Source organism: Nicotiana sylvestris, chromosome 11 (genome assembly GCF_000393655.2).
Source record: "Nicotiana sylvestris chromosome 11, ASM39365v2, whole genome shotgun sequence".
NCBI classification, from domain to species: domain Eukaryota; kingdom Viridiplantae; phylum Streptophyta; class Magnoliopsida; order Solanales; family Solanaceae; genus Nicotiana; species Nicotiana sylvestris.
The window spans coordinates 152,845,059-152,858,808 of NC_091067.1; the positions used below are offsets into that span (position 1 = coordinate 152,845,059).

The window sequence follows — 13,750 nt, forward strand, 5'->3', positions numbered from 1 at the left end:
ACAGATATAATACTCTTCAGAATGTTAAGACGAATTGTATTTTTTTGTTTCACTTTTGGTGTAAAGAAAGGCATGTAGAGAATACAGAGTCCTTGGTTGACATGTTAGGAGAAACAGCTAAACAATAATGCAAAAATTGAAGGGGAAGTCAGCCAGGGTCCTTTTCATCAACCTAACTGGAACATTTAGACAAGCTAAAATACAACAATTCATTGATCACCTTATGTCTATCAAAGTTAAAAATGAAACAGTGTTACAAATACCATTACAATGAAATGAACAAGGACTGAACTGGTGGCTGAAAATCTAATAATTATATCTGTTAAAGCTCGGTAGCTCTCCCAGAAGAAGGTTTCTCATTTACAAATGTTACCATGAATATTTCATAGCAGAGTATTAGAAGAAAGCAGTTTGTTATTCCCGGGGACGAGCAAGCCAGAGAGAGCTCAGTGCTCGAAGCCGAGAGAAATAATCACTGATCGCAAGAAGAGCACGAGCTGATTGGCGAGTTGTCAATATACGATGCATTTGCTGCAATGTTTGTTGCCGAAGGTTATCAGCCTGAGGAGACATTTCATAGATTAGCCTATGCATGCAAAGAAAAGCTTCAACATGTATGAAATGCAGGTAGACGTTCCCCATATGTTCTGAAGCAAATTTATGTAAATTATCATCACTATACTACAGCCACCCTTTGAGCAATGAGCGGGGAGATCAATAAACCCCCTTCTCCTCTCCTCCATTTTTGAGAGAAAGACACAAACTTAAGGCTTTAAGAAGAGAGAACATTCCCCTGGATAGATCTTAAAATCTTCAATCAATAACGACTCATCACGGATCTTTGCCAGTCAGATTCGTCCAACTATTTCACACCAGGAGTATCTACAGCTCCTAAAATAACAAGGAGTAAGCAACTTACAAATAAGGTCATGGCACAAACTAGGACATAGACTTTTACTTTATCAAGGCAATAGTAAGCGACTAATACTGATACGAGGAGGCGTTTATGATGAGAGACGTTAGATGGCTCTATGCTGCTTGTGGCATTAATCCATTCTCTGGATGTTGCAAACGACTAAAAAGGATCTAACAAAGGGGCTTGGAATATTGTAACTTCCCCTTTCCCTTCTTTTTTTGCTTCTTCCATTTTTTTTTCAAGGAGGCAACTCGGAAAAAGTTAGGCAACAGAAAGATGCAAATGTATGACACGTCAATGATGAATTTTAGGCTGTTAAGAAGCTCTTCACACAATCAAGCGTATAATTTCAAAGGTATAGAGTATAGACACAGAATATGAAGGATTAAGCACCTGTCGTATGAAGCCCTCGAGAGTTCCGAGCTTCCCCATTGCCATGGCCATTTGACCCATATAATTGGCAACATTCCCTGAGGAACTTGAAGGTCCAAGGGACCCCGCCAGAGTCTCAGCCAAAGACTGCTGCAGTGCCTCCATTCCTTGGGATAAAGCATCTTCAGCCTGTTGGGATGACTGTTGCAAGTTGTTGATTGCCAATAATTGTTGTTCGGTTAAAGGCTCCAACTGGTTAATGAGGAGCTGCAACAAAATGGCAAGAAATTCAAGAACTAGCAAGAACACTAAGTCAATAATGTCTTCCCGTCACCTTTACCCCTTGAAAAGAGAAAAAGAAGGGAAATGTCCACTGTGTATTAGACAGTAGGAATTTTTCCGAATTGGACGATACGGGTTGAGGGAGAGGTTTGACTAAAGCAAGACCTTTATTTCACTAACAAGAACAGCAATGTAAACACAACAAATGGAGTTGCAAGCATGACGAAATAAGAGCAGTGCATCCCAAGAAAGAATCTTTACCAAGAACTTCCAGCTAGAGAAATACGCAGAGGTCATGCAAATGGAGCTGTACGCAGAGAAGTAAGCAGGTGGAGGAGGGTAACGTGCAAAATTATTAGATGACTAAACCTAATAAGAAGAACCAGAATGTAAGAAGGTAAGGGTGGAGGGAGAGTTGTAACAAAAGCGAGACTGTAGGGATCTCAGAGATAATTGAGCTGTTCATTCTCTGCACAAGAACCACCATTATAGGGACAACAAATAGGAGGCGGAGGTGCGGAGCACATTGGAACCAGAGTAGTGCACCCCAAAAAGAGCATGCTTACTGAGAACTTCCAGCTAGAGAAGTAAACACAGGTAATTCATGAACATGTGGCAACAACTTAGGTCAGAAATCGATATTTGACCTCTACAGTTCATGTTGAAGGTGAAATACAGAAAAGGAAACTTCTTTTACTAGAAAAACTGACTTCTATCACACTAAACGTGCTTGGATCCCTTTATGGGTTGCTGAGCCATTGGGGTTAATTCTTGAAATTTAAGCCTCAAAAATTGAGAACTCTTTCCAGGCTATGAACAACTACAATCCCATCATAAAATTTCCAAATGCATCCTGTTTTATTCTAGCACAGGCATCATCATCTCACATGTCCAACCGCCATTCACTAATTTAAGAGCTTTTCTTTTTCTGTTCTTTTATTAGCCAAAGGGAGGGGGGAAAGCTATTCATCAAGCTGCACAATCACTTGTGGGAAGTAAAAGGCTCTCACCTTGAGGAGTTCAGACGAACGGAATCCACCAAGCCACAAGAAGCATCTCTCTGCTGGAGTTTTCCACATGCCCGACAATATGTGAAAAACGTCGGACTTTGCAGCATCCCCTTTTATCCTGAATATGTCATCATAGTGTGCTAAGATACCGTCGACAATTATGCGAAGTTCACCATCACCAGCATGAGAATTTACAGCTCCCCTTAGCTCATTAATTCGTCGGTTCTGCTCCTCCAACCACCGGGCATATTCTACATCAAATGCCAAAGCTCCTAGAAGGACCGGAAGTTAGTTTTACTTACTTTCACGGAGTTCTATATTCAAACTAGTTTTTACAAAATCAAATATTCTGAATTCAAGGGAATTCTATGTTATCTAAAGGAATAAAGACGACCAAATAGCAGATGAATCACTACTCCAAAGGAGAATAATTGTTAATGACTATCTAAAAGCTGCCTTCATGGCTAATGCTCCTCCTTCATAACAGCGGATAACCAAGGAGGCGGCAAATTGCCACGGGGTGCTGCTGCCTATACAAGAGGCTAAGAGAGGACACATCACAGCTATAGGAGTTGTGTGCTCCTTCTCTAGCATCTCATAGGTGTTCACTAGAACAATCGAAGAAGTAATGTAAAGCTCGAATGCAGCTTGAAGACTACACTATTGTACCCTTTTTGGATTATTTGGATCGGAAGAAATAGGAGATTAGTCTATTATAGTGAGAATGATATGAAGACTACAGAGGTTCTTGTTTTGCTTATACTTCTGGTGCAAGGAGAGAATTCCTTTTTGTATAGAGAATTGGATTTTAAGCACACGCCCTATGTGTGCATTTGACTTATCCAGAAAAGGAAAAGGAAAAGAATGCAATAACCTCCATACTCAACTTTCTTCGCTACTCTAGTTAGATTCTTCTTCACCCTTCACAAAGCTATAGTGCTTCCATTTTCCTTTTTAATTAAATATCTGTAACACGTCCAATGCCTAAAACTCAGGCAATGATTTCCTCGGCATGATGAAACATATGGATGAATATAGCACCCTAGTCCAATAATTCCAATAAAGAAAGCCACTAATGAAATTTGAAAGTCTGTAGAAAAAATAATACTTGTCTATAGATTACATTTTAAATTAAATGCCACCAAAAAATACACAAAGTACAGAAAGTAAAAGTTCCTTTTCTAAAGCATTTATCCAAATATTTAGTCATATTGACTACCACTGGAAACCCATTTTCATGTGGTATATTTTCATCTGTAGACAAATTTGGTCCTTGGTTCTGTGTAGTTAAAATAGTACGGACACTCACTTCTTCAAAATCTTCAAATACAGCATTTCGCTTCAATCCCCCCACCCCAAAGCAAAAAGGAAAGAGAAGAAAAACCAAAAAATGCCGTTTGATTACCCACTTTTAATGCTTTTACTTTTCACAGACAGATTAATACACAAGACATCTTGGGCTGAACTGAGAAATATGACAATAAGATATCAAACTGGTAAATGAAATAGCCTTTATATACATAAAAGCTAGTACATTGGAAAAGACAGAATAAATCAGTCAACTAGGGAATATATGATAATTTCCGTAAGTGAACAAAATTCATTTAATCGTGTATTTACTTGTCCGAGTCACTGAGACACCTTACTATTAACTACATTAACATTATGTGAAACCAACTCGAAGTCAGCAATAAACTACTCAGAGGGCATTATAATCATCAGAAGGATACCCATGCATCAATATGGACAAGAGGGTTAGTTCAGGTTCCACGCAACAATTCTACCACTAATCTACTTTAACTTTATTATAACAGAGAGTTATACCCTTCATTAGTCAGCCATACCATAATTCCTTGTATTTTACTATAACCGAGAAATCCCCTAGGGATAGTGGTAGATAAATTTGTTAATTTTTTTGATAAATCAGTCATACTGGATTATCCAACATAAAATTGAGAAGTGCATAACTTTTAAAGAGAGAAGTCTGAATGCGGAAGATGAGCATACCATTTCCGCTCATCGACTGTGATTGATCTCCTGAACCTGAAATAAATATGCCCTGCGACAAAAGAAAAAAAAATGTCTCAAAAAGCTGATCCTCTGATAGGCCGCGAGCTAATAACTATGGAGGTGCTAGCTGTACGTGTTAAAAGTGAAAAACAGATGAGGACACAAGAAATGCCGAACAAACCTGTTGTCGAGCTCGTTGAAGTTCCTGCTCTAGTTGTGTCAGCTTCATCCGGCTGCTCTCTAACTGTTGAACATATGCCTAGACCAACAAAAGCCATAAAATAAGGAATTACTATATTTGATACTAGATCTATTTTCACATTACAATCTGTGCACATGTATGTAGTATGATACCCATCTCACAAGCATAGATAAGGGATAACACCTATTCTATTAGAAGGTTAACTTAGTTCAACAATGTTTTTCTAATGCTCCGAGGATATCTAGAGCAAGAAATAATGTTACTCATCACTTAAACAAGAAACCTCAAACTATAAGTTCTCAAAAAGTAGTCTACTGTAATGTTCCAAAAAAGAACTAATAGATGTACATTAACACGCATTAAACTTCACTAACATCCCCCAGGTTTCCAGTCATGTTCAAGAATGGGGTCCACTGAGATCTCGAGGTTATGTAGTAGATACCAATTTTGTTCTTTGCTGTGAAATACTCAATACCACATTTCGTTCAGAAACCTTCAGCATAATAATTCATTTTCATTCTTATCTCAACGATAAGAATAACTCTAAGCGCCCACCTCAATACTTGAAAGAATAAAGTGTTCTATTTTTCTTTACGATTTTTCCTAAAAATGGAACATATGCACATCAGCCCTCTTTTTTATTAAGGTAAATAAATTTATTAAAGATGGGGAAAACCCTATATACGAGTTGTATACCAAAAGGTAGAGAACCTACACCAAAATTTGGTTTTTCACAAAAGAAACTCAACCTTCTATACAAATACGGACCTCATGGGTACACATAAGCTCTCTCTTTTTTTGGTGAGAAAGAGGTACATGTAAGCCCACTTATTATCCACCAATCTTCTACTGGATGCAGAAATCCTTCATTTATTCAGGGTACACTAGATTCCGAGCTAATAAATTGAGGCGCTGAACCTTTTTTTTCCATTTTGACTAGCATTATGACATCAAACTTTCAGATGCACCAGCTAAAACTTAAATGAGAGGACCTACTCAGGCAGGTTTTGGATGAGCACAAACCAAAAGGTCATTAATTACAATTCCAAATTTAATCTCAAGCACAACTAATAGAGTATATACCAAATGAACAGAAATAGTGCTGTAGCAAGAGAACTTACCTTTTTCCTTAGACGACTTTTTCGAGCTGCTTCACGATTTTGGGCAAGTCTACGAAGTGTCTGCACAACAAGAGTTCAACATCATATAAACTTTTCTTTTTCCACTCATATTCTGTCATTCTAAATGAGACAATAAATATAGGATACCTTCTGATCTCTTGTCCTGTCACTTCCATCAGAAGCTACCGCACCCAGTTGTTGAGAATTTAGGAACTGCACCAGCAGTGATTGAATCTCAGTTTCATCAAGCATTTGTAGTACGGATTATTTTACAGGATAAAATGTAGTGAAACCACGTTCAGGGAAGTTCATGGGCTAATATGTAAGGGCACAAACATGTTTATTTTTTCAATCAACTAAAAAAGAAAAAAGCTGTACTTTTTTATGTTTTTAAAGGAAAACCAAGATTGAACTTATGAAGTCAAACCAGTCAACCAAGCCTACTTGTGCTTACTGAAGTCAAGAATAGTCATAGCTCAAAACATATAATTACAAATTAAATACTAGAGATGGATTCGAGAAGTAATTGGTTTACCCTGTTCTTATCTTCCGTATCGGCATCTGTTGATGTACTAGGACTGATATCAGCCATCGTGGACTACCGCCAACTTTTTGGATGATCGATTCAGATTGGTACACAAATCAGATGTAGTATCTTCTGTAAAAACACCAAGGGAGAAGATGATGTCAATACATATTGACGTGCGGATATCAAATTGTTAACTGCTAAAGAAATTTGGTAACAACATTAAAGCACAAAAGACTTGTCTCTGCAATAGGCAATACAGTTTGGCTTAGTTACAACGAGAAGGCATCTTGTTTAGCACATCTTGTTATTTAACTTTACATATTATGAACACATGAGTATCTTATCATCTCCCTCGACGTAGTAACATAGTTTTCTGAAACAGAAAAGAAACCAACAAGCTGGCTAAGATGGATATTGGAAAGTCAAGGTCTATTTATGCATATAGCATTCGGCAACAAGCAAATTTTGTTCACCATAAAACCAATAACAAATTCAAGAAAAGATCATGTCCTAAGTATATATCTAGCAAGAAAATGCGCACTCCTCGCTAACCCAAAGCTTCAGCCTCATGAACATTGGCCAATAGGTTCATTCATCAGATGAGCAGCCAACTGGGGATATGTTTTTTTGATGATGGTGATCCATAAAAGTTTACTCCTTTATCTAGCCCCCAGGGCCTAGCTCAAGTGGCAAAGGGTGGTGGATTTGTATCTTAGGTCACAGGTTCAAGCCCCCACACCATGCAAAGCAAAGCCTGGTATTTAAGTGGAGAAGGGTAGAGGGGTGGGCCCATTATCCACCGAGTTTCGAAGGCTGCGGTTGGTCCAAAGGGATTGGCCCCAGACGGATTTCTCGGTCATCCAAAAAAAAAAAAAAGTTTACTCCTTTAGCTATCAAGAGGCTTCTGAATGCTTTATTCTACAAAACCTCAAGGTGTTATGGTCAATATTAGAATCGGTGGTTGCTTAATACCCAACCCCTCAAACTATTGGCTGCAAAATGCAAAATCGTCTCTTTCATTTTGGTGGGGGTGGTAGACGAAGGGGAGGGATGAATTAGGTTGGCAAGGTGAGCAGCAACGGACTTGAATTCACATGGTCCCTCTGAAAGATGCTAAAAGTTTCATGCTGAAGCAAAAAAAAAAAAAAAAAACTAAGCTGCAGACTAAAAGACTTGTTATTCTGGCACCTTATACAACAAGATTCCATCAACTAATAAGTTACATCTGGGAGAACAAAAAAGGTTGACAACATCTAGTTGACACCTTTTTTCTTTCAAACGCTTGATAAAGTTTAATTCTCTATTCTATATGAGTAAAGTTATTCATCTTACACCAAAGTACAGCAAATAGAAAACAACGTACTGAAACCTAAGCAATACTAAAAAAGCAAATGAAAACCCAGCAAGTACCAGACACGTATCACTAGGAGTGAGGACAGAACTATCAAAAGCAACAGAATTGATGAATACACAGCCTCAGAGATAAAGTATACAAGCATAGACATTGCTGTAAAAGCATTTCTAAGAAGTAATTTGGCCTAAGCTGAAGAACATCTTCAGAGATCATACAGCTTTTCTCATATCAAAAGCAAAATAACACAAAATGTTAAAGAATTGCTCGTCTAATTCTCTAATCTTTATTTTCTAACGGTGGTGCCCGGACCAACTTGCGCGGCACCTCGACTATTCCATCAAGTATCGATAACCTCCCACTAGCACAGATACTAGTAACTCTGCCCACCAAGTCTTAGCTAGATGTGAAAGAACTCACCTAGTATTTTCTTGCCTCTGCTTGGATTTGAACCCGAGTTCCCCGGAGGGATGGGGTTTTTATTCTCTTAGACACCACTACTCTAAAATTGAACTTACTAAGCTATACCATGATCAAGAATCAAGCTCACAACTCATATCTAGTAAAATCCAAACAAAATCTCCTTCCCAATACTTTTTGCTCATCAAGTCCTCCCTAACAGAAAAATAAATTAATACTTTTTGCTCATCAAGTCCTCAAAATCCAAACTTTATAACCTTCCAACCCCAAACACACACACCCAACTTCAAAAAACAGTTTGCAATATAGTAGCAAGTAACATAATAACTGTAAATTAAAGCAATACAGTAGCAAGTTACATAATAACTGAAGATTACAGAAAGGTAAGCAACTTACAGTTCAAGAAACGAAAAGGGTCTATAGCAAAAGGCTCAAACTTTGCCACAAAGCCAGAGTTAGACAACAAAACCATCAAATCTTGTTCCTTTTTCTGCTATTTTTCTTGGGTTTTTTTGCCTCAGCTGTTTCTGTAAATCAGTGAGATTTCAACTGAAGTTTACTATCAACAAAAAAAAACAATCAACCCCAGTTGTTGGGAAGTTCCTAGATGAGAAAGAAGCAGGTGAAAATTTGGGAAAATGGGGGTGACGTCTATATTTTGTCAGCTCTCTTTCTCTCTCTTACCAGCCAATTTTGACTTTTTGGTCACACTCTCTCTCACTCTATTATTTCCTATTTTTTCTTGTGGGGGTAATTTTATTTTACTTCTATAATTTTTGAAGGTTGGTTCCAAATATTCGTGGAAATATTTTTTATTTATTTTATTTTATTTTAATATAATAGTGAGGTTCGGATCAGTTTGTGTCTATTTTTTGCTATTTTACGAAAAAATATTACCTATATAATTCTATTAAACAAAATTCTTAGAACTAAGATTAAATTCTCTTTTTTTCTCCAAAATTTAGTCGCGTTTATGTTTAAGATGATCAATTGCACCGAATATTAATAAATAATTTTAAATTGTTTCAAACAAGAAAATAAGTTTTAGAATTGTTTTTTATTATTTTATGTAGTAGGAGGGTTGCAATAGGATTGCCAGGTTATGAAATATCCTTATAATACAGAATATATTATTGAAAGTCTGAATTTTAAAACACACTCACTTAGGCACACGCTATAATGTCACTGGAAAATATTAAAATAAAAACTTTAGTCAGTGGCGGATCCAGGATCTTGTAGTCGTGGGTGCTCCGCCTCTTTATCTACAGTTGTTACGGTCAGAGGCGGATGTAGTGTTCTACCGACAGGTTCAATTGAACCCGTAACTTTTTACGTAGAGTAAATTTTTTTATGTAAACATTCAATAAAATTGCAAAAATAGTGGATATGAACCCATAACTTTAAAAATATATATAATGGGTTCAATGCTAAAAACTTAACAGTTAAACCCATAGAGTTTAAATTCTGGATCCGCCTCTGGTTACGGTCACAACATATAAGTGCACAACTACGTCTTATCCCACGATAGTAAAAATATTTAACAAATATACTAAAATTAATATTATAGTTAAAAGATTTAATTTATTCACGATTATTCCTTGCGATTTTCATTTTTTAAATACACAATATGCAAACAAATATCATTTTTTACTTATTTTACGTTTATTTTCAGAATTAACCTTCAGTGCAAAACTATTAGCTTTAGATTGAACATAAATTGAATATTTTTAATTAATTACAAAAAAGTTTAAACTATATTACCAATTTTCTTCTACAATCGCAAAAGATGGAGTTTCGTCAGCTTAGGTTTGATGGGGTTTGGGGGAAAGAAATTAAAAAAAGCAAAGGCACTTAAAAAGAAAAGAAAAATATGAAAGACCATTCATTTTTGGAGCCGAATGGGCCACGATATTGGGGAAGAAAACAGAAAGAGAAAGAAGAAAAATTAAAATGAAGCAAATAAAATTAAAAGAGGAATACAAGTACTAAAGGGATTATTAATATCAAAATGGAAAAAATATTTTCAGGAATTCGATTTTGCGACTGTTTCATCTAGAGATCTCTCAAGTGCACTTTCTAACCAAAGCACCCACCTGCTTATTTTGTTCCTGGGTGCTTACTAAAATTATTTGTTAATTTAATACTAATTGTTTACATAAAATAATGGTTCCGCACCAAAAGCAATGGGTGCTAGAGCACCCATATGGCTCCACGTGCATCCGCCCATGACTTTAGTACTTTTACTTTATTATAATAAGTATTAGATTGACATAAACTTAAATAAAATGGTATGGTCATAAAAAAATTATATAGCGAATTTTAACTTATTTAAAATTATGATGTTGTTATTATTCTGGTGGAGTGAAAGAATTTTTCATGTCAAAATCAAGTTGATAGATAAAAAGTGAACAAGTTAAATAATTTTGTCTTGAGTAATTTGTATTTAGTAGTGACCAAGGTGGAGGCTAATCAATTGTCATCTAATCCCAATGACAAGTGAGGTAAACAAATTAAATCATAACTAGCATGATTTATGACGGGATGGATATGATCCCTTTATCTTTAATAAGACGTTTTGAGTTTGAGTCCATAGAAAAAATTCGGTTAGAGAGTGATTACCCTTTAAATGGATCATATACGATGTGGATCCGAATATAGTCGGATTCCAATGCAGATAGCGGACATCGAATAGGTAAACTCAACAATAAAATAGTAACAACAACAACCTACTGAAATCCCATTAGTGGGGTTTGGAGAGGATAGTGTGTACGCAAACCTTACCTCTGCCCCCAAGTAATAGAGAAGTTATTTCCGATAGATCCTCGGCCGAAGAAGACCAAATGAAGACGAAAAGAAACAGTATATCAGTTCAATAAACCTTAGAAAGAAATAACAGCATTACAAGAACATAGATGAAAAGCAAAACAATAATCAGTAGATAAAGTCTGATACTAAAAAAGCAAAAGATCAATGTAAACACAACATTAATCACTAGCAATCTAAGACAAAATCCTAGCGGAAAAAAGTGAATTCTACTTTTCTTATTTGCACTGATTGAACGGTCTATAACACATGAAAAAAAAGTGTATTGAGAATATTCTTTTATTAAATAATTTACATTTTGTTCTTCAGTTAAAAAAAGGACGACTTTAAGGAAAAGGGCTAAAATATCAAAGAAAAGGATAATATAAAACAAAACAAAAATTTTATTATAATAATCTCATCTATGATCGAAATGCTAGAAACAAGGACTTTCGTGTTCCAGTTTATGTAATACTTTATTTAATTGAATTTGGAATTTTACATGTTTTATTTGACTTGTTTATTTAATAAATAATAGAAGAGAAAGTACTATGTAAAAAGTGAAATTCTAGTTTTATGAAGGAAATATCATATCGAAGGTGACTTTTATTTAATTTAATGAATTTGAATAATTGGTCCTTAAATGATATATTTATAAAATAAAAAAAAATATTAGATTGAGTTGATTGAAATTGGGATAGGGAAAGTACTATTTAGTGACATTTGGACACAAAGTGTTTTACAGTGAATTTTTATACTCATCTTCCGAATAAAGTACTTAAAATAAATAATATTCGATTTTAAACTTTTATAAAAAGGTCATTAATGACATTTGTGATTTTGGTCCTTTTGACTCTGAGATTACCTGGATTTTCTATTAAACTCTTTATTAAGGGTCCCCATAAACCAAATCATTTGTGTTCGACAATTTAAATTGATGCTTTAAACCTTGAATTGACTCGTCCTAGTTTGACCAAGTCAACTAGGATCAGTCGAAATACTGGAAATACAAAAAATAGAATTAGTTTTGAAGTTAATTATTTATTCATCAAATCTATACTATCTATATCTATATCTATATCTATATATATATATGTATATATATTATATATATACTATATTAAAAGCACGAAAGTCCTTAGTGAAATGTCGTTCACCTTTATTACCCTTTTAAAATTGATTTCACATTGGACAAAATAGTCATTTAATTTTATCTCTAATATTTAGGACAATAGTTATTTAATTATTTTTTTAATATTTAGGACTTCAAAATCAACTAAATTTTCTATATTAAAACTTTCCTTATTTGAACTATGTGATATGCCATATTTGTGAAATAAAATAAAATAATGACATATCATAATACGGTTTTTAGGCTTAAAATCTTAAGGAAAACATTGCACATTCATATTAATAAGACTTCTAAGCCACATAGGTTAAAAGAAACGAAAATTATAAAGAGGAAGATAGAAAAAAAAATTGAAAGACTGAAACATTGCAAATTTATATTTGGAAAGTTTCAAAACATTTTGCAGTTCTTTTAGATTTAAAAGTCCCATTTTTTTTTACATAAAAACGTGATTAATGAAACTATTTAATTACAAAAAAAAAAAAAAGAGTGAGTCCCTTTTCAAGTTAATAAAATATTTACAAATATAATTTTAAAGGAATAGTTCCAACTACATAATACAATTTAGCATTGTATGCTTCCAATAAGCTTTTATAAGTTAAAACATAATTCAATATGTTTGCAATAAATTTATGCAGAGAAAAATAAAACTATAATCACAAAAAACTATAAAGAAAAAAGGATTTTATTGATAAACATTGCAGGTTACAACTTTATTTATCCCTTGATTCTTTCCTCCGATTTATTCTACGTGATTCGAGGGCCTTAGCGGCGTATTTCTCGAACGTAGGATGATGCTGACCTTCCTCGGATGTATTTGATCTCCATGAAAAGGAAGAACATCTGTTGATCACTTCAACGGCTTTGAGAAAGACAATATTTGATGTCTTTGATCTCTCTATGAATATTCCATGATTTTTTTATGGAATTTCGAGATCGTCTTTAAAGGATACATGTAGCCTTATTTATAGGCATAAATTAGGGTTTGGATGGAGTAGCCACCGAGTAACCTTAATAGACTTCTAATTTTTCAAGAGTTGTCTTGAAATAAGAAATTATCTTGATCTGTTAAAATTTCAGTATCTACAAATGCCCCATACTTCAAGGTTTGTCGAGGTGTAGGCTTGCTGAAACTTGAAGACGAGACTTAAAGTACCCGACAATCGCAACAGATAATCTTGAAACTTGAAGTTTTTGATTTGCATGAGGAAGAAATTTTAGCAAAACTGGTCCCACTGGACGTGCCAATTTATTTGTAATAAATTTATGCAGAGAAAAATAAAACTGCAATCATAAACAACTATAAAAAAATAATTATTGATAAGCATTGCAGGTTACAACTCTGTTTATCCCTTGATTCTTCCCTCCAATTTATTTTACGTGATTCGAGGGCCTTAGCGGCATATTTCTCAAACGTGGGATGATGCTGACCTTCCTCAGATGTATTTGATCTCCATGAAAAGGAAGAACATACGTTGATCACTTCGGCGACTTTGAGAAAGACAATATTTGATGTCTTTGATCTCTCTATGAATATTTCATGATTTTTTATGGAATTTCGAGATCGTCTTTGAAGGATACATGTCGCCTTATTTATCGGCATAAA

At 34.9% G+C, this 13,750-nt stretch overlaps 1 protein-coding gene across 1 annotated transcript; it reads right to left on the reverse strand.

Annotated features, from left to right (window-relative positions):
• Positions 1-161: 161 nt before the first annotated feature.
• Positions 162-8,940, reverse strand: LOC104241397 (transcription factor TGA2.2-like). The gene is made up of 9 exons (XM_009796334.2): positions 8,610-8,940; positions 6,449-6,571; positions 6,061-6,126; positions 5,914-5,973; positions 4,772-4,849; positions 4,588-4,639; positions 2,581-2,852; positions 1,310-1,555; positions 162-561 (listed from the first exon to the last, which is right to left on the reverse strand). The coding sequence occupies exons 2-9, from the start codon at positions 6,503-6,505 to the stop codon at positions 415-417; spliced, it is 978 nt and encodes a 325-aa protein (XP_009794636.1). The 5' UTR covers positions 6,506-6,571; positions 8,610-8,940; the 3' UTR covers positions 162-414.
• Positions 8,941-13,750: the final 4,810 nt, after the last annotated feature.

Bases quoted from the DNA above. Each gene is read 5' to 3' on its own strand.
- LOC104241397 (XM_009796334.2), bottom strand. From the start codon at position 6,505: ATGGCTGATATCAGTCCTAGTACATCAACAGATGCCGATACGGAAGAT. The intron at 6,127-6,448 runs GTAAACCAATTA...CTGCTGGTGCAG, and splicing joins ATACGGAAGATAAGAACAGG to TTCCTAAATTCTCAACAACT. The intron at 4,850-5,913 runs GTAAGTTCTCTT...TTGTTGGTCTAG, and splicing joins AAAGTCGTCTAAGGAAAAAG to GCATATGTTCAACAGTTAGA.